Below are 25,504 nucleotides of genomic sequence, written 5' to 3' on the forward strand. Positions count from 1 at the left end.
GATCTCTAGGTGCACGGGCTTCAGTAGCTGTGGCTCGCAGGCTCTATAGCGCAGGCTCAGTAGTTGGGGCACACGGGCTTAGTTGCTCTGCGGCATGTGGCATCTTCCCAGACCAGGGATCAAACCAGTGTCCCCTGCATTGGCAGGTGGATTCTTAACCACTGCGCCACGAGGGAAGTCCCTGAGCCTACTTTCTGCATCTCAAAACTTTCCAAAAGTTATCATGCACATTCCTCTTAAAATGGAAATTTGTTTAAGTGAGAGATATATTCAAAATAGGTATTTTTTGCTGTTAAAAAAAAGAGAAATGTTGAATTCAAACAGCAGGTTTATGTAATGTAACAAAAGGTTTAGAAATTCTATTCAACAAATATTTACCGAAAACCTACTATGGACAATAATGGTGACAGGTGCTATAATTTAAAATACATCAGTTAATAAAAGATTACCTACTTGGCTGTATTTTCATAAGAGCCATATAGCAAATGGAAGTAAAGATGCAGAGAAGATAACTACATAGAAAACAAGGTTTAATAGGAGACAGGAAAGGTAAGAAGACTAAAAATCCTTGTTAATGCCTTTTTCAATTAATTTTTCCTAAGTGCCTGTGAAAAGAGGTGCTCTGTAGGCCAGAAAATAACTGTATTTTTGATTTACCCTTTTAAGCTTCTTGCTTTTTTAGGTCTAAAGAAAAAGAAAAAAAAATAGGAAAAATGTTTCTTCAATAAATACCTCAACAGATTTTTTTCTTGAATTCTAACTACTGTCCTTCACTTAAAATTTTTTCTATTATCAAAGCCATTTTAAAGACCAAAAGACAATCAGAGATGCCAACAGAATCTCTGGTGACAGGTTTTCCAATAAGTGCTCATTATAGCTATATTTTGGCAAACAAAACCAGCAACTATTAGGTTCATATTGGTTTCTTCAGCATAAACCATAGTGTTGGGCACTCAGTATATGCCCATTAAATCGATACACAAACTTTTTAAAGTTCTCAGTATGAGTGAATCAATTTAAAAAGAGAGCCTTAACTGTCTTTGTAATACACTAGTATGATATGGGGGAGATTAGGGATGGAACAATACTTTGAAGAAGAGGTTTTATGTTGTGAAATGTCATTAAGAACTCCAGAACACTGATATTTTGCTAATGATAGCTCCTTCTCCTAATCCTAAAAGAATAATTAACATTAAGCACAAAAGTTAACAGTAACTACAAATAATTAATAATTTAAATTTTTAATAAATAAATAGCAATATAATTTACATCTAAATTTCTAGAAGAGGGACTTCCTTGGTGGTCCAGTGGTAAAGAATCCGCCTTCCAATGCAGCGGACACGGGTTCAATCCCTGGTCAGGGAACTAAGATCCCACATGCCGCAGGGCAACTAAGCCCACGCACCTCAACAAGAGAGTCCGCGCGCCACAACTACAGAGCCCACGTGCACTGGAGCCCTCGTGCCACAACTAGAGACAAAAATCCCACACACCGCAACTAAAGAGAAGCTCAAATGCCGCAACAAAGAGACCGTGCTCCATAATGAAAGATCCTGCATGCCTCAACGAAGACCTCGTGTGCCGCAATTAAGACCCAACGTAGCCAAAAATATAAGGTAGGTAGGTAAGTAAGTAAATAAATAAATAAATTTATTTATTTCTAGAAGAACCCAGAAGAAAGAGAAGTATGCTTACCTGTGAGGGTCTTTTGAACTTGGTATAATGTATACACATTCCCTCTTGGTCAAAGTGCTTTCTATCCAGGATTTCTGGGACTAAAACAGAAAGTTTAAAAAAGATGGTTTATAAATTAACCAACTAATATTACAAGGAAAAATTTAATGATAAATACATTAAAATAATTCAATTTTTAATTCATTAAATATTTACTATATACAACATGTTTACTGACAACAGCACACCTAAAATATTAGAATCATTCCACTTAAGTCCAGTGAGATTGAGATTACTAAATCAACAGCGCTATGCAGATACTGTGGCTTCAAATAACCAGAGAGGAGGGAAATCGAATTTCAGCCAGAAACCTCAAGAGGGGCTGGTATGATCCTGGGAAGTGGATCATTTTAAGGCCAATTAAAAGTGACTGTCAGGGCCTCCCTGGTGGCGCAAGTGGTTGAGAGTCCGCCTGCCGATGCAGGGGATACGGGTTCGTGCCCCGGTCTGGGAGGATCCCATATGCCGCGGAGCGGCTGGGCCCGTGAGCCATGGCCGCTGAGCCTGCGCGTCCGGAGCCTGCGCGTCCGGAGCCTGTGCTCCGCGACGGGGGAGGCCACAACAGTGAGAGGCCCGCATACCGCAAAAAAAAAAAAAAAAAAAAAAAAAAAAGTGACTGTCAGATTCAACTAAAAATAAAATAAAACCTAATAATAGCTATACTCTGTTTCTAAGACAAATACCTAAAGCATAGGGCATGGAATGGCTAATGGTACAGGGATAGAAAGAGATATCAAGCAAATTCTAATCAAAAGAAAGACAATACTAAAAAAAAATAGATGCTAAACATCAATAGGGATAGTGCAGGTTATTACATGATTTCAAATATCTGATTCACCAGACTACTACAACAATCTTAAATATGAATCACCAAATAAAGTAGTCTCAAAATGCATAAAGCAAAAACATCAATACGGAGAATAAGACAAATCTAAGATGACAGTGGAAGATTAACACCTTTCCATCAATTACTGTAAACCTGAAATAATTTCAATTTAAAAGTTTTTTAAATTACTTTTTATACCACCACTTAAGCTTCTGCCTGGATCCCTAGACTCTGTATCCTGCTATTGGTGATTGATTAAAAAGGGATGAGGTGGACTTCCCTGGTGGCTCAGTGGTTAAAAATCCACCTGCCAATGCAGGGGACACGGGTTCGAGCCCTGGTCTGGGAAGATTACACATGCCGCGGAGCACATAAGCCCATGCACCACAACTGCTGAGCCTGCACTCTAGAGCCTGCGAGTCACAACTACTGAGCCTGCATGCCACAACTACTGAAGCCCGCGCGCCTAGAGCCCATGCTCTGCAACAAGAGAAGCCACCGCGGGGCTTCCCTGGTGGCGCAGTGGTTGGGGGTCCACCTGCCAATGCAAGTGATGCAGGTTCGTGTCCTGGTCTGGGAGAATCCCCCATGACGCGGAGCGGCTGGGCCCGTGGGCCATGGCCGCTGAGCCTGCGCATCCGGAGCCTGTGCTCCGCAACGGGAGAGGCCACAGTAGTGAGAGGCCCGCGTACCACAAAAAAAAAAAAAAAAAAGAGAGAGAGAGAGAAGCCACCGCAATGAGAAGCCCGTGCACAGCAACAAAGAGTAGCCCCCGCTCATTGCAACTAGAGAAAGCCCGCACGCAGCAATGAAGACCCAAGGCAGCCAAAAATAAAATAAAATAAAATAAATAAATAAATTTATTTTTTTAAAAAAAGGATGAGGCATTACATACTGAGATAGGTGAAACTCCATAAATTCGGACTGAGTAGATTGAAGATCTTGAGCTTTATCCTCCACATAATATATATATTAGACATAGATAAACATTAGATATCTCATATATCTATAGATATTACATATATATTAAATATAGACATTAGCACACTCTCTCTCCAAATCCCTTCCCCCCATCCCCCTCTTTCTTACCAGTACAGTACAAAAAGGAAGAGCCTGTATTCCAAAAAGAAACCTCTAGGGAATTCCCTGGGGGTCCATTGGTTAGGATTCCTCTGTGCTTTCACTGAAGGGGGCATGGGTTCGATCCCTGGTTGGGGAACTAAGATCCTGCAAGCCACCACCTTCTTTTTCTAACTAAAGTCTGGTAGTATTCCTTTGAAGAATCTGCTTCCCTACATACCCCTCAGGGGGAGAAGAGAAAAAGAAAAGGAATCTCTCCAGCTTTACTGTACTAGGAATACACCTAGCAAACCCAACCCTGATTCAATCCAATTCCCCACCTATTCCATAACTGCCTATATTAATATGACTACAGAAGCAAACAAACAAAACAACACCCTCTGGTTTCACTTTAAAACCCTGACCACAAACCTCATTTGTCCCTTAATGATGCCCAACAGTCACACCATATTTCCCTGGTCCATTTTCTCATTCTTCTGTATGATTTCACACCATCTCCTCCTCTCCTCAAACCTCCAACACTCCTTCACCATTCTTACTCTCAACTGATGACCTACTTCCCATTTCACTCAGAAAATTGAGCAGCAAGAAGAGAACTTCTACAAACTTCTACCACATCTGTCCACCAATGAGTATCTATACCCACACATTCTGCCTTCCTTCCTGTGACTGACTGTGTTCCTATTTAAGTCTAATCACTCCTCTTGTGCTCTAGACCCCATACCCTTACTAACTCTCCACCAGTTCTCCTTGATTTTTTCCCCTTCTTTATTAACTTATTCCCATCAGCACGCAACATGCTATTATTCTTCCCATTTTAAACACAACAAACTTTGCATGACTCCACTTGCCCCTCAAGCTAACACATAATGTTTCTGCCTCCATCTACAGTAAAGATCATTGGAAAAAGTGTTTCCCTCTTTTCTTCTCCTCCTATGCTTTCTAAAACCCACTCCAGTCAGACTTGCAAGGCAAGCACTCTCCTAAAATAAGTTTCAACAAGATCACCAACGACTTTCTCTAAATCCAAAGGTCAACTTTCAGGACTCATCTTCATTGATATATCAGCAGCATTTAACAAAATCAATCATTCTCATCTTCTTAAAACATTTTCATCAGTTAGTCTGATTTTCTTCCCTTCACTGGCCACTCCATTTATATCCTTGTTGATTTCTCCTCTTCTCCTCAATCTTTAGACTTCTTTTTTCCAATTATATTCACTCAGACTTTGGACTTCTTTTTTCTGGTTATATTCACTCAGACTTTGGACTTTTTTTCCAGTTATATTCATTCTCTTAGTGCTCACATCCAGTTTGCCATCAATACACTGGATGACTCTCTAATTTGTATTTCCATGTCAGATCTTTCCCTGAACGCCACGCTCACATATCCAGCTGCCTACTTAACAGCTTCATTTTGATGTCTAACAGGCATCACAAACGTTAACATAGCCTAAACTGAGCTCACCTTTCACCCAAACACTATTTCTCATAAAGTCTTCCCCATCTCAGTAAATGGTAACTCTATTCTTCCAGTTGTATTCTTTCTTTTTTTTTTAAAGGCAAAAATCTTTTTTTTTCTTTTTTTTTTGGCTGCGTGGCATGCAGGATCTTAGTTCCCCAACCAGGGATCGAACCTGTGCCCCCTGCAGTGGAAGTGTGGAGTCTTAACCAATGGACTGCCAGGTAAGTCCCTTAAGGCAAAAATTTTAATGTCATCCTTGATTTCCTCTTTTTATGTACTTCATATATAATCCCATGGCAAAACCTGTCAGCTTGCCTTCAAAACACATCCAATATCCAACCACTTCTCACACCTCCACTGCTACTATTCTGGCCCAAGCCATCATCACCTCTTGCCTGGCTTACTGCAGAAACCACTCATGCCACCCTTGCCAAAAGAAATAAAATAATTTTTAAAAAATTTTTTTATTTTATTTATTTATTTTTGGCCATGCCACACAGCATATAGGATCTTAGTTCCCTGACCAGGGATCGAACCCATGGCACCTGCAATGGAAGTGCAGAGTCTTAACCACTGGACCACCAGGGAAGTCCCTAAAGTAATCCTTTTAAAATATGTCATTATGTCACTTCTCTGCTCAAAACTCTCCAATATTTTCACATTTTACTCTAAGAAGTTTTATAAAAGCCAAAGTCCTTACAATAACCTTTAAGGTCCTAGTGCTCTGCAACTCTGCATCCTGATTCATTACTTTCATTCTATCACCTCCTTCAAGTCTTTGAGCAAATGTCACCTTCTCAATGAGACTTACACTATTTAGGAATGCTATCTCCATCACCCCCTACTCCCTTATGCACCTGTAGAGCAATGGAACCATCCCCAGGATCATATTTAGAGCATTCTCCTGAGAATCAAAAGATCTGGCCATGTCAGTTAGACTGCTGGTATATTATTGCTATCCTGGCCACTTCTCCCACTCCACAACCATAGTACACTGAAGGTAGGCAGAGCATCTGGACCTGAAGACATTTATTCATGTGACTTCTGCTTGTAACTTGAAAAAAATATCATTTGGTAGGCTGCTCTGACGCATGATAACGTGAGGTTGAATTTCTACCAAAACCAACTTAACCTAGTGCTTTAAACTCATGAAATTTTCATTAAGCTCCTATTATTAAAAATGCAGGGTTTAGGGGTAGCACTAAAATTATACTGTGATTTATAATTTAAAGGGTTGCTTCCCTCTTCTAGAAAAAATTGGAAATGGTTTGGGGGGGGAAACAGATTAGTGATTGTACTTGCTGCTATATTTTTACTGGTTGTTAAAGCAAGACAAAGATTTGTTTGGAATTTCTCCCTGTGAACTTATTTGCAAACAAATGGCAATGACCACAGCTCAGTCCCATGCTACAGTAATGAAGTCCACCAAAATCAGATTCTAGAACTAGACACTTAACATATGCAAATAACCTACTAAAATAATGGCAATATACATGCATGAGAAGCACTCAGATTACTCCGGTATGAATTACATATATATGTTTTTAACTAAATCATTTGCAGTTCATGAGCATATGCCTAAAGCCTACAATATGAATGAAAGACGGGCAAAAAGTGAACACAACATGAGCAAATTTATTAATTAACAGTGGACCTTTCTAAGGAGTTCTGTCAAAAGACAACTACTTGACAAAAGAGGAAAACGTCTTAGGGAGAACTTGGAAATATATGGGCATAGATAAATGCTATGAAATGCAATCTTGTACAATTCACATCCCTTTTTTTTTTTAACTTCGCCTTTTTCTTGATAGGAAAACTAGAAAGAATAGAGTAGACTTAACACTGTCAATCAATTTTACCTGATGGAACTTATAAAATACTCCACCCAAAACAGCATATACTGATTTGGGACTTATTTGCAGATAAGATAAAGGACTCAGAAAACTCAACATTAAAAAAAAAAAATCCAGAGCGAGAGCGATAAACAGATACACCAGAAATTCATCTACACGTGGAACAACTCCTACAGAACACCTACTGAACGTTGGCAGAAGACCTCAGACCCCCCAAAAGGCAAGAAACTCCCCACGTACCTGGGTAGGGCAAAAGAAAGAAGAATAAACAGAGACAAAAGGATAGGGACGGGACCTGCACCAGTGGGAGGGAGCTGTGAAGGAGGAAATGTTTCCACACACTAGGAAGCCCCTTCGCGGGCAGAGACTGCGGGTGGCGGAGGGGGAAGCTTCGGAGTACCGGAGGAGAGCACAGCAACAGGGGTGCGGAGGGCAAAGCGGAGAGATACCCGCACAGAGGATCCGTGCCGACCGGCACTCACCAGCCCAAGAGGCTTGTCTGCTCGGCCACCGGGGCGGGCGGGGCTGGGAGCTGAGGCTCGGGCTTCGGTTGGAGCGCAGGGAGAGGACTGGGGTTGGCGGCGTGAACACAGCCTGAAGGGGTTAGTGCACCACGGCTAACCGTGAGGGAGTCCGAGAAAAAGTCTGGACCTGCCGAAGAAGCAAGAGACTTTTTCTTCCCTCTTTGTTTCCTGGTGCGCAAGGAGAGGGGATTAAGAGCGCTGCTTAAAGGAGCTCCAGAGACAGGCGCGAGCCGCGGCTAAAAGCGCGAACCCCAGAGATGGGCATGGGACACTGGGGCTGCTGCTACCGCCGCCAAGAGGCCTGTGTGCGAGCGCAGGTCACTGTCCACGCCCCGTTTCCGGGGAGCCTGTGCAGCCCGCCACTGCTGGGGTCCCGGGATCCAGGGAAGGCTTCCCCGGGAGAGCGCATGGCGCGCCTCGGGCTGGTGGCATGGCAACATCATGCCGGCCTCTGCCGCTGCAGGCTTGCCCTGCACTCCGTACCCCTCCCTCCCCCCCGCCCCCGGCCTGAATGAGCAAGAGTCCCCGAATCAGCTGCTCCTTTAACCCCGTCCTGTCTGAGCGATGAACAGATGCCCTCCGGCAGTCTACACACAGAGACGGGGCCAAATCGAAAGCTGAGACCCGGGAGCTGTGAGAATAAAGAAGAGAAAGGGAAATCGCTCCCAGCAGTCTCAGAAGCAGCAGATTAAACCTCCACAATCAACTTGATGTACCCTGCATCTGAGGAATACATGAATAGACAACGAATCATCCCAAATTGAGGAGGTGGACTTGGAGAACAAGATTTATGATTTTTTCCCCTTTTCCTTTTTTTGTGAGTATGTGTATGCTTCTGTGTGAGATTTTGTCTGTACAGCTTTGCTTCCACCATTTATCCTAGGGTTCTATCTGTCCGTTTTTAAAAATTTTTTTCTTAATAATTATTTTTTATTTTAATAACTTTATTTTATCTTTATTTTACTTTATCTTCTTTCTTTCTTTCTTTCCTTCCTTCCTTCTCTCCTTTAGACAACGAATCATCCCAAATTGAGGAGGTGGACTTTGTGAGCAAGATTTATGATTTTTTCCCCTTTGCCTCCTTCTGTGAATGTGTATGTGTACACTTCTGTGTGAGACTTTGTCTCTATAGCTTTGCTTCCACCATTTGTCCCACGGTTCTATCCGTCCATTTTAAAAAATTTTTTGCAATAATTATTTTTTATTTTAATAACTTTATTATATTTTATCATACTTTATTCTATTTTACTTTATCTTCTTTCTTTTTTCCTCCCTCCCTCCCTCCCTGCTTCCTTCCTTCCTTCCAATTCTTTCTTTCTACTTTTTCTCCCTTTTATTCTGAGCCGTGTGGATGAAAGGCTCTTGGTGCTGCAGCCAGGAGTCACTGCTGTGCCTCTGAGGTGGGAGAGCCAACTTCAGGACACTGGTCCACAAGAGACCTCCCAGCTCCGCATAACATCAAACGGCGAAAATCTCCCAGAGATCTCCATCTCAATATCAGCACCCAGCTTCACTCAACGACCAGCAAGCTACAGTGCTGGACACCCTATGCCAAACAACTAGCAAGACAGGAACACAGCCCCATCCATTAGCAGAGAGGCTGCCTAAAATCATAATAAGGTCACAAACACCCCAAAACACACCACCAGACGTGGACCTGACCATCAGAAAGACAAGATCCAGCCTCATCCACCAGAACACAGGCACTAGTCCCCTCCACCAGGAAGCCTACACAACCCACTGAACCAACCTTAGCCACTGGGGACAGACACCAAAAACAACGGGAACTACGAACCTGCAGCCTGCAAAAAGGAGACCCCAAACACAGTAAGATAAGCAAAATGAGAAGACAGAAAAACACACAGCAGGTGAAGGAGCAAGATAAAAACCCACCAGACCTAACAAATGAAGAGGAAATAGGCAGTCTACCTGAAACAGAATTCAGAATAATGATAGTAAAGATGATCCAAAATCTTGGAAACAGAATAGACAAAATGCAAGAAACAATTAACAAGGACCTAGAAGAACTAAAGATCAATCAAGCAACAATGAGCAACAAAATAAATAAAATTAAAAATACTCTAGATGGGATCAATAGCAGAATAACTGAGGCAGAAGAATGGATAAGTGACCTGGAAGATAAAATAGTGGAAATAACTGCTGCAGAGCAGAATAAAGAAAAAAGAATGAAAAGAACTGAGGACAGTCTCAGAGACCTCTGGGACAACATTAAATGCAACAATATTCGAATTATAGGGGTTCCAGAAGAAGAAGAGAAAAAGGAAGGGACTGAGAAAATACTTGAATAGATTATAGTTGAACACTTCCCTAATATGGGAAACGAAATAGTTAATCAAGTCCAGGAGGCACAGAAAGTCCCATACAGAATAAATCCAAGGAGAAATACGCCAAGACACATATTAATCAAACTGTCAAAAATTAAACACAAAGATATCATATTAAAAGCAGCAAGGGAAAAACTACAAATAACACACAAGGGAATCCCCATAAGGTTAACAGCTGATCTTTCCGCAGAAACCCTACAAGCCAGAAGGGATTGGCAGGACATGTTTAAAGTGATGAAGGAGAAAAACCTGCAACCAAAATTACTCTACCCAGCAAGGATCTCATTCAGATTTGATGGAGAAATTAAAACCTTTACAGACAAGCAAAAGCTGAGAGAGTTCAGCACCACCAAACCAGCTTTACAACAAATGCTAAAGGAACTTCTCTAGGCAAGAAACACAACAGAAGGAAAAGACCTACAATAACGAACCCAAAACAATTGAGAAAATGGGAATAGGAACATACATATCGATAATTACCTTAAATGGAAATGGACTAAATGCTCCCACCAAAAGACACAGATTGGCTGAATGGATACAAAAACAAGACCCATATATATGCTGTCTACAAGAGACCCACTTCAGACCTAGAGACACATACAGACTGAAAGTAAGGGGATGGAAAAAGATATTCCATGCAAATGGAAACCAACAGAAAGCTGGAGTAGCAATTCTCATATCAGACAAAATAGACTTTAAAATAAAGACTACTAGAAGAGACAAAGAAGGACACTACATAATGATCAAGGGATCGATCCAAGAAGAAGATATAACAATTGTAAATATTTATGCACCCAACATAGGAGCACCTCAATACATAAGGCAAATACTAACAGCCATAAAAGGGGAAATTGACAGTAACACATTCATAGTATGGGACTTCAAACCCCACTTTCACCAATGGACAAATCATCCAAAATGAAAATAAATAAGAAAACACAAGCTTTAAATGATACATTAAACAAGATGGACTTAATTGATATTTATAGGACATTCCATCCAAAAACAACAGAATACACATTTTTCTCAAGTGCTCATGGAACATGCTCCAGGATAGATCATATCTTGGGTCACAAATCAAGCCTTGGTAAATTTAAGAAAATTGAAATTGTATCAAGTATCTTTTCCAACCACAACGCTATGAGACTAGATATCAATTACAGGAAAAGATCTGTAAAAAATACAAACACATACAAAATGTAAACAATACACTACTTAATAACGAAGTGATCACTGAAGAAATCAGAGAGGAAATAAAAAAATACCTAGAAACAAATGACAATGGAGACACGACAACCCAAAACCTATGGGATGCAGCAAAAGCAGTTCTAAGACGGAAGTTTATAGCAATACAATCCCACCTTAAGAAATAAGAAACATCTCGAGTAAACAACCTGACCTTGCACCTAAAGCAATTAGAGAAAGAACAAAAAAACCCCAAAGATAGCAGAAGGAAAGAAATCATAAAAATCATATCAGAAATAAATGAAAAAGAAATGAAGGAAATGATAGAAAAGATCAATAAAACTAACAGCTGGTTCTTTGAGAAGATAAACAAAATTGATAAACCATTAGCCAGACTCATCAAGAAAAAAAGGGAGAAGACTCAAATCAATAGAATGAGAAATGAAAAAGGAGAAGTAACAACTGACACTGCAGAAATACAAAAGATCATGAGAGATTACTACAAGCAAACTCTATGCCAATAAAATGGACAACCTGGAAGAAATGGACAAATTCTTAGAAATGCACAACCTGCCAAGACTGAATCAGGAAGAAATAGAAAATATGAACAGACCAATCACAAGCACTGAAATTGAAACTGTGATTTAAAATCTTCCAACAAACAAAAGCCCAGGACCAGATGGCTTCACAGGCGAATTCTATCAAACATTTAGAGAAGAGCTAACACCTATCCTTCTCAAACTCTTCCAAAATATAGCAGAGGGAGGAACACTCCCAAACTCATTCTACGAGGCCACCATCACCTTGATACCAAAACCAGACAAGGATGTCACAAAGAAAGAAAACTACAGGCCAATATCACTGATGAACATAGATGCAAAAATCCTCAACAAAATACTAGCAAACAGAATCCAACAACACATAAAAAGGATCATACACCATGATCAAGTGGGGTTTATTCCAGGACTGCAAGGATTCTTCAATATATGCAAATCAATCAACGTGATACACCATAACAACAAATTGAAGGAGAAAAACTATACGATCATCTCAATAGATGCAGAGAAAGCTTTTGACAAAATTCAACACGCATTTATGGTAAAATCCCTGCAGAGAGTAGGCATAGAGAGAACTTTCCTCAACATAATAAAGGCCATATATGACAAACCCACAGCCAACATCGTCCTCAATGGGGAAAAACTGAAACCATTTCCACTAAGATCAGGAACAAGACAAGGCTGCCCACTCTCACCACTATTATTCAACATAGTTTTGGAAGTTTTAGCCACAGCCATCAGAGAAGAAAAGGAAATAAAAGGAATCCAAATCGGAAAAGAAGAAGTAAAGCTGTCACTGTTTGCAGATGACATGATACTATACATAGAGAATCCTGAAGATGCTACCAGAAAACTACTAGAGCTAATCAATGAATTTGGTAAAGTAGCAGGATACAAAATTAATGCACAGAAATCTCTGGCATTCCTGTACACTAATGATGAAAAATCTGAAAGTGAAATCAAGAAAACACTCCCATTTACCATTGCAACAAAAAGAATAAAATATCTAGGAATAAACCTACCTAAGGAGACAAAAGACCTGTATGCAGAAAATTATAAGACACTGATGAAAGAAATTAAAGATGATACAAATAGATGGAGAGATATACCATGTTCCTGGATTGAAGAATCAACATTGTGAAAATGACTCTACTACCCAAAGCAATCTACAGATTCAATGCAATCCCTATCAAACTACCATTGGCATTTTTCACAGAACTAGAACAAAAAATTTCACAATTTGTATGGAAACACAAAAGACCCCGAATAGCCAAAGCAATCTTGAGAATGAAAAACGGAGTTGGAGGAATCAGGCTCCCTGACTTCAGACTATACTACAAAGCTACAGTAATCAAGACAGTGTGGTACTGGCACCAAAACAGAAAGATCAACGGAACAGGATAGAAAGCCCAGAGATAAACCCACGCACATATAGTCAACTTATCTTTGATAAAGGAGGCAGGAATATACGGTGGAGAAAGGACAGCCTCTTCAATAAGTGGTGCTGGGAAAACTGGACAGGGACATGTAAAAGTATGAGATTAGATCACTCCCTAACACCATACACAAAAATAAGCTCAAAATGGATTAAAGACCTAAATGTAAGGCCAGAAATTATCAAACTCTTGGAGGAAAACATAGGCAGAACACTCTATGACATAAATCACAGCAAGATCCTTTTTGACCCACCTCCTAGAGAAATGGAAATAAAAACAAAAATAAACAAATGGGACCTAATGAAACTTCAAACGTTTTGCACAGCAAAGGGAACAATAAACAAGACCAAAAGACAACCCTCATAATGGGAGAAAATATTTTCAAATGAAGCAACTGACAAAGGATTAATCTCCAAAATTTATAAGCAGCTCATGCAGCTCAACAGCAAAAAAACAAACAACCGAATCCAAAAACGAGAAGACCTAAATAGACATTTCTCCAAAGAAGATATACAGACTGCCAACAAACACATGAAAGAATGCTCAACATCATTAATCATTAGAGAAATGCAAATCAAAACTACAGTGAGGGCTTCCCTGGTGGCGCAGTGGTTGAGAGTCCGCCTGCCGATGCAGGGGACATGGGTTCGTGCCCCGTCCGGGAAGATCCCACATGCCGCAGAGCGGCTGGGCCCGTGAGCCATGGCTGCTGAGCCCACGCGTCCGGAGCCTGTGCTCCGCAAGAGGAGAGGCCACAGCAGTGAGAAGCCTGTGTACTGCAGAAAAAAAAAAAAAAAAAAACTACAATGAGATATCATCTCACACCAGTCAGAATGGCCATCATCAAAAAATCTAGAAACAATAAATGCTGGAGAGGGTGTGGAGAAAAGGGAACACTCTTGCACTGCTGGTGGGAATGTGAATTGGTACAGAAACTATGGAGAACAGTAGGAAGGTTCCTTAAAAAACTACAAATAGAAGTACCATATGACCCAGCAATCCCACTACTGGGCATATACCCTGAGAAAAACCATAATTCAAAAAGAGTCATGTACCAAAATGTTCATTGCAGCTCTATTTACAATAGCCCGGAGATCGAAACAACCTAAGTGTCCATCATCCGATGAATGGATAAAGAAGATGCGGCACATACATACAATGGAATATTACCCAGCCATAAAAAGAAATGAAATTGAGCTATTTGTAATGAGGTGGATAGACCTAGAGTCTGTCATACAGAGTGAAGTTAAGTCAGAAGGAGAAAGACAAATACCGTATGCCAACACATATATATGGAATTTAAGAAAAAAAATGTCATTTAGAACCTAGGGGTAAGACAGGAATAAAGACACAGACCTACTTGAGAATGGACTTGAGGATATGGGGAGGGGGAAGGGTAAGCTGTGACAAAGTGAGAGAGAGGCATGGACATATATACACTACCAAACGTAAGGTAGATAGTTAGTGGGAAGCAGCCGCATAGCACAGGGAGATTAGCTCAGTGCTTTGTGACCGCCTGGAGGGGTGGGATAGGGAGGGTGGGAGGGAGGGAGACGCAAGAGGGAAGGGATATGGGAACAGATGTATATGTATAACTGATTCACTTTGTTATAAAGCAGGAACTAATACACCATTGTGAAGCAATTATACTCCAATAAAGTTGTAAACAAAAAAAATCCAATTCACAAATGGGCAAAAGACATGGAGAGACATTTCACCAAAAAGAATATGCTTACTTTACCAAATAAGTATAAGAAAAGGTGCTCAACTTCACTGGTTATTAGGGAAATGCAAATTTAAAATTACAATGCAATACCACTTCACAACCACTAGAAGAGCTTTAATCAAAGGCTGACAATACCAAGTGTTGGCACGAATGTATAAACTGGAATCTCATACTTTACTAGTCGGAATGCAGAATGGTATAAACACTTACAAAGGAAAAGTTTGGTTGTTTACTGAAATGTTAAACATAAACTTACATATGACTCCAAGATTCCATTCCTAACTATCTTCCCCCCAAAAATGAAAACATGTCCACATAAAGACTTGTATTTGAATGTTCTAGAAACATTATTAATAATAACCAACAAAGTGATATATCCATACGATATATACTACTTAGCTATAAAGAGGGACAAACTAAAGATAACACGCAACACTGCTGGACCTCAAAAACATTATGGTAATGGGAAAAGCCAGACATAAGATATTATGATTGCATTTACATGACATTTCTAGAAAGGCAAAGCCATAGAAACAGTAAGTTTAGTAATTGCCTGGGGCTGAGAGTGAGAGCAGGGATAAACTGCAAACAAGTACAAGGGAATTTTGTGAAGTGTCTAAAACTGGATTGTGTTGGTTATAAAACTAAATAAATTTATTAAAAACCATCAAATGGGGAACTCCCTGGCAGTCCACTGGTTAGAACTCCGTGCTTTCACTGCCAAGAGCCTGGGTTCAATCCCTGGTTGGGGAACTAAGATCCCACGAGTCACACAGCATGGCCAAAAACAAACAAACAAGACAAAAAAACCCATCAAATGTGTATACTTACAAACGGCAAATTTTATAGTATGTGCATTATTCCGCAACAAAGCTGTTTAAAAGGCAGGGGAGGATGAGAAAACAGAATGAGACAATCAAACGTAAGTTTAATCAGAGTTCCAGAAAGAGAAAAGACAAGGTATGGGCAGAGACTTAAGACATGAATGTTACAAGACTGTCCAACGTCACACAGCTAGTAGTTTACCCTGACTCCAAAGCCTCTACTAGCTTTCTTTTTTTAGCTTTTTAAGAGAAATTTAAGATAAGCATTTCAAAATCATTTGATGATATGCTTTAAATAAGCACCTTTCTTACATCTTTTTTGAAACCAATGAGTAGAAATATATTAATTACTTTCAAAAGTGGAATTCCTATGTAATCACTATGTATTTAATTTTCTGAACACGGAGAAAAATAAAAAGAACAGAGAGCTAACATATCTCTCCTAAAAGGTATTGTTAATTGCTAACTACTGCTAACCAGTATTAGCTTTTCCCCTTTTCTTTCTCCAATTCCACTCCTCAGCAACAGTCTACCTGAAGCAATTCTAACTATAGCTATTCAAACCCAAGTGGTGATAGGGATGAAGAATTATATCAATAGATTTCAAAATGACTGTTCTACAGCAACGAACTAATGCCCCAGTTAAGTCTAAATGCTGGCTTGCAAAACTTTGGATAGTTACTAATTGAAATACTCATGAAAGTGAATCACAGGTATATATACTTTTCATACCTTATGCCTTCCTATTAAATGTAAATGTAAGGGGCGAGGCACCCGGCAGCACCAAGCGGCAGCCACCCTCCTCCTTGGGCCAGGAGCCTGTCCACTTCCACTCCAGCCAGGGCTGCGTGACCCTCCTCCTGAACCCCCAAGGCGAGGACGTGGGTCCAGTTGCCCCGCCTGAGCACCAGAAAGCTCCTCTACCAGCGAGAGGTGCCAGCGCGGCCTGAGGGTGCCGCCGAGACCCACCCAGAACTCCTGCCCACCAGCCCCATACCCATCCCTGGGAGAAGAAGGCCACGTGAGCTGAAGGCAGAGATTGGGGTGATGAGTCTACAAGCCAAGGAACGTCAAAGGTGGCCAGCAAACCCCCAGGAGTGAGGAGTGAGCTGGGTTCTCCCTCTGCCTCAGAAGGAGATACACCTTGATCTTGACTCGTGGCCTCCAGGCCTGAGGGAGTCAGTTTCTGCTGTTCAAGACAGCTGGTTCGTGGTGCTTTGTTCAGCAACCCTAGAAGACTAGCTACCACACTCCCTCAGCCCACCAACGTGGCTGCAGCAGCCCCAGGCATGGGGATGGGGGCCACATCCTGAGGGGCCACCAGCTGCATGAGCCACCACCGGGCTCCTTGTGTGCCCTCAGAGACAGGGATTCTCACCTGTTCTGTTCCCTGACATATCCTCTGTGCTTAGAACAGGGTTTGCCCCGTGGTCCTTAGGCACTTAAGGGATAAACAATTTCTCACTGCTCAGGCCAGTTGGATGCAGGTTTCTGTAACTTGCAGCTGAAAGCATTCTAACCTATAAACTTTACAGAAGAAGTTTAAAGACTCTATTAAAAACATTACAGCACACATGAATGGAGAGCTATACCATATTCATGGATGTATATAATATAAAAATTAACCCAAATGAGCATGTGACTTTAAAAAATTCCAAAACAAAACAAAACAAAATCCTGAAAGATAAGGGTGTGTGAAACCCAGCAAACTATCGTAAAACTCAAATGCAAGAATAAGTGCTCAGGAATAGCTAGGTCAGTCTGGAAAAAGGAAAACTACGATGAGGGTAACAGATGTTACAGACTAACACAAAGCCGCACCAATGAAGACTGTGATGACGGAGAGCTCCTCACTCCACCAGCGTGTCCGCATGGGCCTGGGGTAGACAATGCTGGGAAAACCGACTCACCAGGTGGTGCTAAAACAGAACTGGGTCCCCATCTCATATCAGGAGTGGAAGCAACCTCACAGATAAGTAGGATTAAAGACTCAAAAATGAAAAGTGAGACCATAAGTGAATAGAAGAAAAAGTAGAATATCTCCAAGACCTTGGGGTGCGGACAAACCTCCTAAAAAACACCCACAATACCAGCCAGAACTCATGGACTGGAACAAATCAAAATGAGGGGTTTCTGTTTAAGTGAAAGCCACCATGGTCTGAGTTCACGGGAGGAGGAAGGGTGAAGAGTCTTCAGGGGACACACACACGATTAAGTTGTAGTGAGAACTGTCCCTTCAATCATTTTAATGATCTCCAAGTTAGTTGTTGAGTTTCAGAGATTGTTACTGTGGTTTCCCCACACAGTGGTCCTGGTGAAGGATGCTCTTGTAGGATGCTGGCTGGCCTGGAAACCAGCCCCATCTGTCCTCACGTCAGTGACACTTTCAGGGGCTGAATTCTCTCTCAGCTTCAGATGAAGTGACAGCCATCACATGAAAATTACTTTCCAGTCCTCATAACACTGCCTGAGGTTTTAGTGTCTTAACTATCTCTGTCATCAGCTAAGCTGTAATACTACTTCATTGCACTGTCATATTGAATTAGTTTCCTTTTACAAATATTTGTTTACTATCACTCTGTGGAGATTTGCAAACAACATTTAGCCAAGTTTCAGGATTCGCTAACAGACAACTTAAAGATTCCTTACATTTTTCACTGTCGTTATCAAGGAACAGAACACACGTTTTGTATAAATCATGATTTAATTTTTTCTTGGAATTGATTTTATTTGAAATCAAATATTTGTTACAAATGGTAACAAATACTTAATTTTATACCTTCCACTTCTCTTTGTAGTTTCCATCCTTTATTTTATATGTTTTCTATATATTTTATTGTTCTTTGAGCTAATTTGTAAGCCTTAATAATGAAGGAGTAAATATGATTGTGTTTTGTCTTTGTTAACTTAAAGTATTGACGTCTCTGTCAGAATATTGCTGAACCATGTATCGGTACTAAAGGCAATTCTGAGAACCTGCTTTCCAAACCCTTCGTTGCAGGCCCAGGAGCCATGCAGGAGCCGTGGAAGCTGGCATCCGCCTGCCTACGGGGGCCACGCGGCCTTCAGGCGTTTTTCAAATTCTTTTTGATGTTTATTCAACAAACAGCAGTACAAACAGGAAAAATCGTGCAAGGCTGCTTAATGAATACCTTTATCATCTCCTCTGGAAATGACTGGATACTTACAGCCCATTTAAAACATCAGGAGAACTTTCTAGAATTGGGACTGGCCTCCCAGTGACCCCAGGACGGCTGTCTGGCCTCATAAAACCAGCAGGGTTGGGCTTCCCTTGTGGGGCAGTGGTTAGGAATCCGCCTGCCAATGCAGGGGACGCAAGTTCGAGCCCTGGTCCGGGAGAATCCCACATACCGTGGAGCAACTAAGCCCATGCACCACAACTGCTGAGCCTAAGCTCTAGAGCATGTGAGCCACAACTACTGAAGCCCGCGTGCCACAACTACTGAGGCCCACGCGTCTACAGCCCGTGCTCTGCAACACGAGAAGCCACCGCAATGAGAAGCCTGCGCATCGCAACAAAGAGTGGCCCTCGCTCGCCACAACTAGAGAAAGCCCGCACGCAGCAACGAAGACCCAACGCTGCCAAAAATAAATAAATAAAATAAATTTATTTAAAAAAAAAAATCCCAGCAGGGTTTTCCTGATACCCATTTTGTTCAAACACCCAATAAACTCTGATATAACTTCAAAAAATGTAAATATAAACATTTTCATTGACATTTTAATTTACATACAGAAGAAAAATGAATCCCAAGTAGCATTTAACATAAGGAATCATCAGAGCTCTCTTTAGGAAAATTAATCAGGGAGATAAGTAAAAGTAAGCTAGAGCCACCAGTCTTTTGGGGAGGGGCAATGGGAGCCTGGACTAGTAAAGGAATGGATACAACAGATAATTTCCAAATCCTTTACAGTTTAACATAATGCCTTACAAAAAAATAAACACTACAGATCAATTATTAATATAGTCCTGGTTTCTCATCCTTTCTTAAAATTCACCTCTGCAATTATTTGTCCAACAACAGACAACTCATCAGGGCCCAAAGGAACACCTTTCCCCTTAAACTGATGCTTCCTTCAACTTCCCCACTTCTTAGAGAAGTATGGCTATACTCTAAATGGGCAATCAGTAAATTTTTTCTATTAAGAGCCAGATGGTAAATGTTTTAGGCTTTTTGAACCACATACTGTCACCATCACCTATTCTTTGTTTTGTTTTTTAACCACTAAAAACCATAAGAACCATTCTTAGCTCAAGGCCATACAGAACAGGCCTTGGCCAGATTTAGCATACATGACATAGTTTGCCAACTCACGCTCTAAATCCCACAAAAGCTTCCCACAAAAAATCTCACCATTCCACTGAGTCAATTCAATCTAACAAGTATGTGCCAAGCCCTTCAGATTCTTCCCCTACACTGTTTCTTGGATATTACTAATGTCCCTTCTACCAGCCATACAATCCCAATAGATCCTTGTATTATGAGTTGCTTTCTAGAGGAGGAACCAAGATGGTGGAGTAGAAGGACGTGCTCTCATTCCCTCTTGCGAGAACACCAAAATCACAACTAGCTGCTGGACAATCATCGACAGGAAGACACTAGAACTCACCAAAAAAGATACCCCACGTCCAAAGACAAAGGAGAAGCCACAATGAGATAGTAGGAGGGACACAGTCACAGTAAAATCAAATCCCATAACTGGTGGGTGGGTGATTCACAGACTGGTGAACACTTATACTACAGAAGTCCACCGACTGGAGTGAAGGTTCTGAGCCCCACGTCAGGCTTCCCAACCTGGGGGTCCGGCAACGGGAAAAGGAATTCCTAGAGAATCAGACTTTGAAGCCTAGGGGGAATTGACTGCAGGACAGGACTGGGGGAAACAGAGACTCCACTTTTGGAGGACACACACAAAGTAGTGTGCGCATCGGGACCCAGGGGAAGGAGCAGTGATCTCAGGGGAGATTGAAAGATACCTACCTACCTGCGAGTGTTGGAGGGTCTCCTGCAGAGGCGGGGGGTGGCTCTGTTTCACCATGGGGACAAGGACACCGGCAGCAGAAGTTCTGGAAGTACTCCTTGGCGTGAGACCTCCCAGAGTCTGCCATTAGCCCCACCAAAGAGCCCAGGTAGACTCGGAGGTTGGGTTGCCTCAGGCCAAACAACAAACAGGGAGGGAACCCAGCCCCACCCATCAACAGTCAAGTGGATTAAAGTTTTACCGAGCTCTGCCCACCAGAGCAACATTCACCTCTACCCACCACCAGTCCCTCCCATCAAGCCTCTTAGATAGCCTCATCCACCAGAGGGCAGACAGGAGAAACAAGAACTACAATCCTGCAGCCTGTGGAACAAAAACCACATTCACAGAAAGATAGACAAGATGAAAAGGGAGACAGCTATATACCAGATGAAGGAACAAGATAAAACCCCAGAAAAACAACTAAATGTAGTGGAGATAAGCAACCTTCCAGAAAAAGAATTCAGAATAATGATACTGAAGATGATCCAGGACCTCCGAAAAAGGATGGAGGCAAAGATTGAGAAGATGCAAGAAATGTTTAACAAAGACCTAGAAGAATTAAAGAACAAACAAACAGAGATGAATACAGTAACTGAAATGAAAACTACACTTGAAGGAATCAATAGCAGAATAACTGAGGCAGAAGAACGGATAAGTGACCTGGAAGACAGAATGTTGGAATTCACTGCTGTGGAACAGAATAAAGAAAAAAGAATGAAAAGAAATGAAGACAGCCTAAGAGACCTCTGGGACAACATTAAATACAATAACATTCGCATTATAGGGGTCCCAGAAGAAGAGAGAAAGGACCAGAGAAAATATTTGAAGAGATTATAGTCGAAAACTTCCCTAACATGGGAAAGGAAATAGCCACCCAAGTCCAGGACATGCAGCAAGTCCCATACAGGATAAACTCAAGGAAAAACATGCCGAGACACACAGTAATCAAATAGGCAAAAATTAAAGACAAAGAAAAATTATTGAAAGCAGCAAGGGAAAAATGACAAATAACATACAAGGGAACTCCCATAAGGTTAACAGCTGATTTCTCAGCAGAAACTCTACAAGTCGAAAGGGAGTGGCATGATATACTTAAAGTGATGAAAGGGAAGAACCTACAACCATGATTACTCTACTGGCAAGGATCTCATTCAGATTCGATGGAGAAATCAAAAGCTTTACAGACAAGCAAAAGCTAAGAGAATTCAGCACTACTAAACCACCTCTACAACAAATGCTAAAGGAACTTCTCTAAGTGGGAAACACTAGAGAAGAAAAGGACCTACAAAAACAAACCCAAAACAATTAAGAAAATGGTCATCGGAACATACATATCAATAATTACCTTAAACATGAATGGATTAAATGCTCCAACGAAAAGACACAGGCTCGCTGAGTGGATACAAAAACAAGACCCATTTATATGCTGTCTACAAGAGACCACTTCAGACCTAGGGACACATACAGACTGAAAGTGAGGGAATGGAAAAGATATTCCATGCAAATGGAAATCAAAAGAAAGCTGGAGTAGCTATACTCATATCAGATAAAATAGACTTTAAAATAAAGAATGTTACAAGAGACAAGGACACTATATAATGATCAAAGGATCAATCCAAGAAGAAGATATAACAATTATAAATATATATGCATCCAACATAGGAGCACCTCAATACATAAGGTAACTGCTAACAGCTATAAAACAGGAAATCGACAGTAACACAAAAATAGTGGGGGACTTTAACACTATTTACACCAATGGACAGATCATCCAAAATGAAAATAAATAACAAAATAGAAGCTTTAAATGGCACAACAGACAACAGAGATTTAATTGATATTTATAGGACATTCCATCCCAAAACAGCAGATTACACTTTCTTCTCAAGTACGCATGGAACATTCTCCAGGATAGATCACATCTTAGGACACAAACCAAGCGTCAGTAAATTTAAGAAAACTGAAATCATATCAAGCATCTTTTCTGACCACAACGCTGTAAGATTAGGAATGAATTACAGGGGAAAAAACATAAAAAACACAAACACATGGAGGCTAAACAATACGTTACTAAATAACCAAGAGATCACTGAAGAAATCAAAGAGGAAATCAAAAAATACCTAGAGACAAATGACAATGAAAGCACAATAAATCAAAACCTATGGGATGGGGCCTCCCTGGTGGCGCAAGTGGTTGAGAGTCCGCCTGCCGATGCAGGGGATACGGGTTCGTGCCCCGGTCTGGGAGGATCCCATATGCCGCGGAGCGGCTGGGCCCGTGAGCCATGGCCGCTGAGCCTGCGCGTCCGGAGCCTGCGCGTCCGGAGCCTGTGCTCCGCGATGGGGGAGGCCACAACAGTGAGAGGCCCGCATACCGCAAAAAAAAAAAAAAAAAAAAAAAAAAAAAAAACCTATGGGATGAAGCAAAAGCAGTTCTAAGAGGGAAGTTTACAGCTATACAAGCCTACCTCAAGACACAAGAAAAATCTCAAGTAAACAATCTAACCTTACACCTAAAGGAACTAGAGAAAGAAGAACAAACAAAACCCAAAGTTAGCAGAAGGAAAGAAATCATAAAGATCACAGCAGAAATAAATGAAATACAAACAAAGAAAACAATAGCAAAGATCAATAAAACTAAAAGCTGGTTCTTTGAGAAGATAAACAAAATAGATAAACCATTCCCCTCACTCATCAAGAGAGAGAGGCAGAGGATGCAAATCAATGAAATTAGGAACGAAAAAGGAGAAGTTACAACAGACACTGCCAAAATACAAAGCATCCTAAGAGACTACTACAAGCAACTGTATGCCAATAAAACGGACAACCTGGAAGAAATGGACAAATTCTTAGAAAAGTTTAACCTTCCAAGACTGAACAAGGAAGAAACAGAAAATATGAACAGACCAATCACAAGTAATGAAACTGAAACTTTGAATAAAAATCTTCCAACAAACAAAAGTCCAGGACCAGATGGCTTCATAGCTGAATTCTATCAAACATTTAGAGAAGAACTAACACCCATCCTTCTCAAACTCTTCCAAAAAATTGCAGAGGAAGGAACACTCCCAAACTCATTCTATGAGGCCACCATCACCCTGATACCAAAACCAGACAAAGACACTACAAAAAATGAAAATTACAGACCTATATCACTGATGAATATAGATTCAAAACTCCTCAATAAAATACTAGCAAACAGAATCCAACAACACATTAAAAGGATGATAAACCACGATCAAGTAAGATTTATCCCAGGGATGCAAGGATTCTTCAACATACGCAAATCAATCAATGTGATACACCATATTAACAAATTGAAGAATAAAAACCATATGATTGTTTCAATAGATGCAGAAAAAGCTTTTGACAAAATTCAACACCCATTTATCATAAAAACTCTCCAGAAAGTGGGCATAGAGGGAACTACCTCAAAATAATAAAGGCCATATATGACAAACCCACAGCAAACATCATTCTCAATGGTGAAAAACTGAAAGCATTTCCTCTCAGATCAGGAACAAGACAAGGATGTCCACTCTCACCACTATTATGAAACATAGTTTTGGAAGTCCTAGCCATGGCAATCAGAGAAGAAAAAGAAATAAAAGGAATACATATTGGAAAGGAAGAAGTAAAACTGTCACTGTTTGCAGATGACATACTATACATAGAGAATCCTAAAAATGCTACCAGAAAACTACTAGAGCTAATCAATGAATTTGGTAAAGTTGCAGGATACAAAATTAATGCACAGAAATCTCCTGCATTCCTATACACCAATGATGAAAAACCTGAAACAGAAATTATGGAAGCACTCCCATTTACCACTGCAACAAAAAGAATAAAATACCTAGGAATATACCTACCTAGGGAGACAAAAGACCTGTATGCAGAAAACTATAAGACACTGAGGAAAGGAATTAAAGATGATACCAACAGATGGAGCAATACACCATGTTCTTGGATTGGAAGAATCAATATTGTGAAAATGACTACACCACCCAAAGCAATCTACAGATTCAATGCAATCCCTATCAAGTTATCAATGGCATTTTTTATGGAACTAGAACAAATCATCTTAAAATTTGTATGGAGATACAAAAGACCCCGAATAGCCAAAGCAGTCTAGAGGGAAAAAAGCGGAGCCGGAGGAATCAGACTCCCTGACTTCACACTATACTACAAAGCTACAGTAATCAAGAGAATATGGTACTAGCACAAAAACAGAAACATAGATCAATGGAACAAGATAGAAAGCCCAGAGATAAACCCCCGCACTTATGGCCAACTAATCTATGACAAAGGAGGCAAGGATATACAATGGAGAAAAGACAGTCTCTTCAATAAGTGGTGCTGGGAAAACTGGACAGCTATATATAAAAGAATAAAATTAGAACACTCCCTAACACCATACACAAAAATAAATGCAAAATGGATTCGCGACCTAAATGTAAGACAGGACACTATAAAACTCTTAGAGGAAAACATAGGAAGAACACTCTTTGACATAAATCACAGCAAGATCTTTTTTGATCCACCTCCTAGAGTAATGAAAATAAAAACAAAAATTAACAAATGGGACCTAATGAAAGTTCAAAGTTTTTGCAAAGGAAAGGAAACTATAAACAAGACGAAAAGACAACCCTCAGAATGGGAGAAAATATTTGCAGATGAATCAATGGACAAAGGATTAATCTCCAAAATATATAAACAGCTCATGCAGCTCAATATTAAAGAAACAAACAACCCAATCCAAAAATGGGCAGAAGACCCATACACATTTCTCCAAAGAAGACATACAGATGGCCAAGAAGCATATGAAAAGCTGCTCAGCATCACTAATTATTAGAGAAATGCAAATCAAAACTACAATGAGGTATCACCTCACACCAGTTAGAATG

General features: G+C 40.6%; 1 protein-coding gene across 2 annotated transcripts in view; it reads right to left on the reverse strand.

The window, feature by feature from the left end:
• Positions 1-25,504, reverse strand: part of TRPM7 (transient receptor potential cation channel subfamily M member 7) — a 126,193-nt gene that overhangs the window by 87,745 nt on the left and 12,944 nt on the right. For both annotated transcript variants that reach the window (XM_060096833.1, XM_060096832.1), the window contains exon 2: positions 1,696-1,775. In XM_060096833.1, the coding sequence (XP_059952816.1) occupies positions 1,696-1,775 (80 nt within the window). The remainder of the gene's footprint in view (positions 1-1,695; positions 1,776-25,504) is intronic.

The sequence above is a fragment of the Mesoplodon densirostris genome, chromosome 4, assembly GCF_025265405.1.
Source record: "Mesoplodon densirostris isolate mMesDen1 chromosome 4, mMesDen1 primary haplotype, whole genome shotgun sequence".
Taxonomy (NCBI): domain Eukaryota; kingdom Metazoa; phylum Chordata; class Mammalia; order Artiodactyla; family Ziphiidae; genus Mesoplodon; species Mesoplodon densirostris.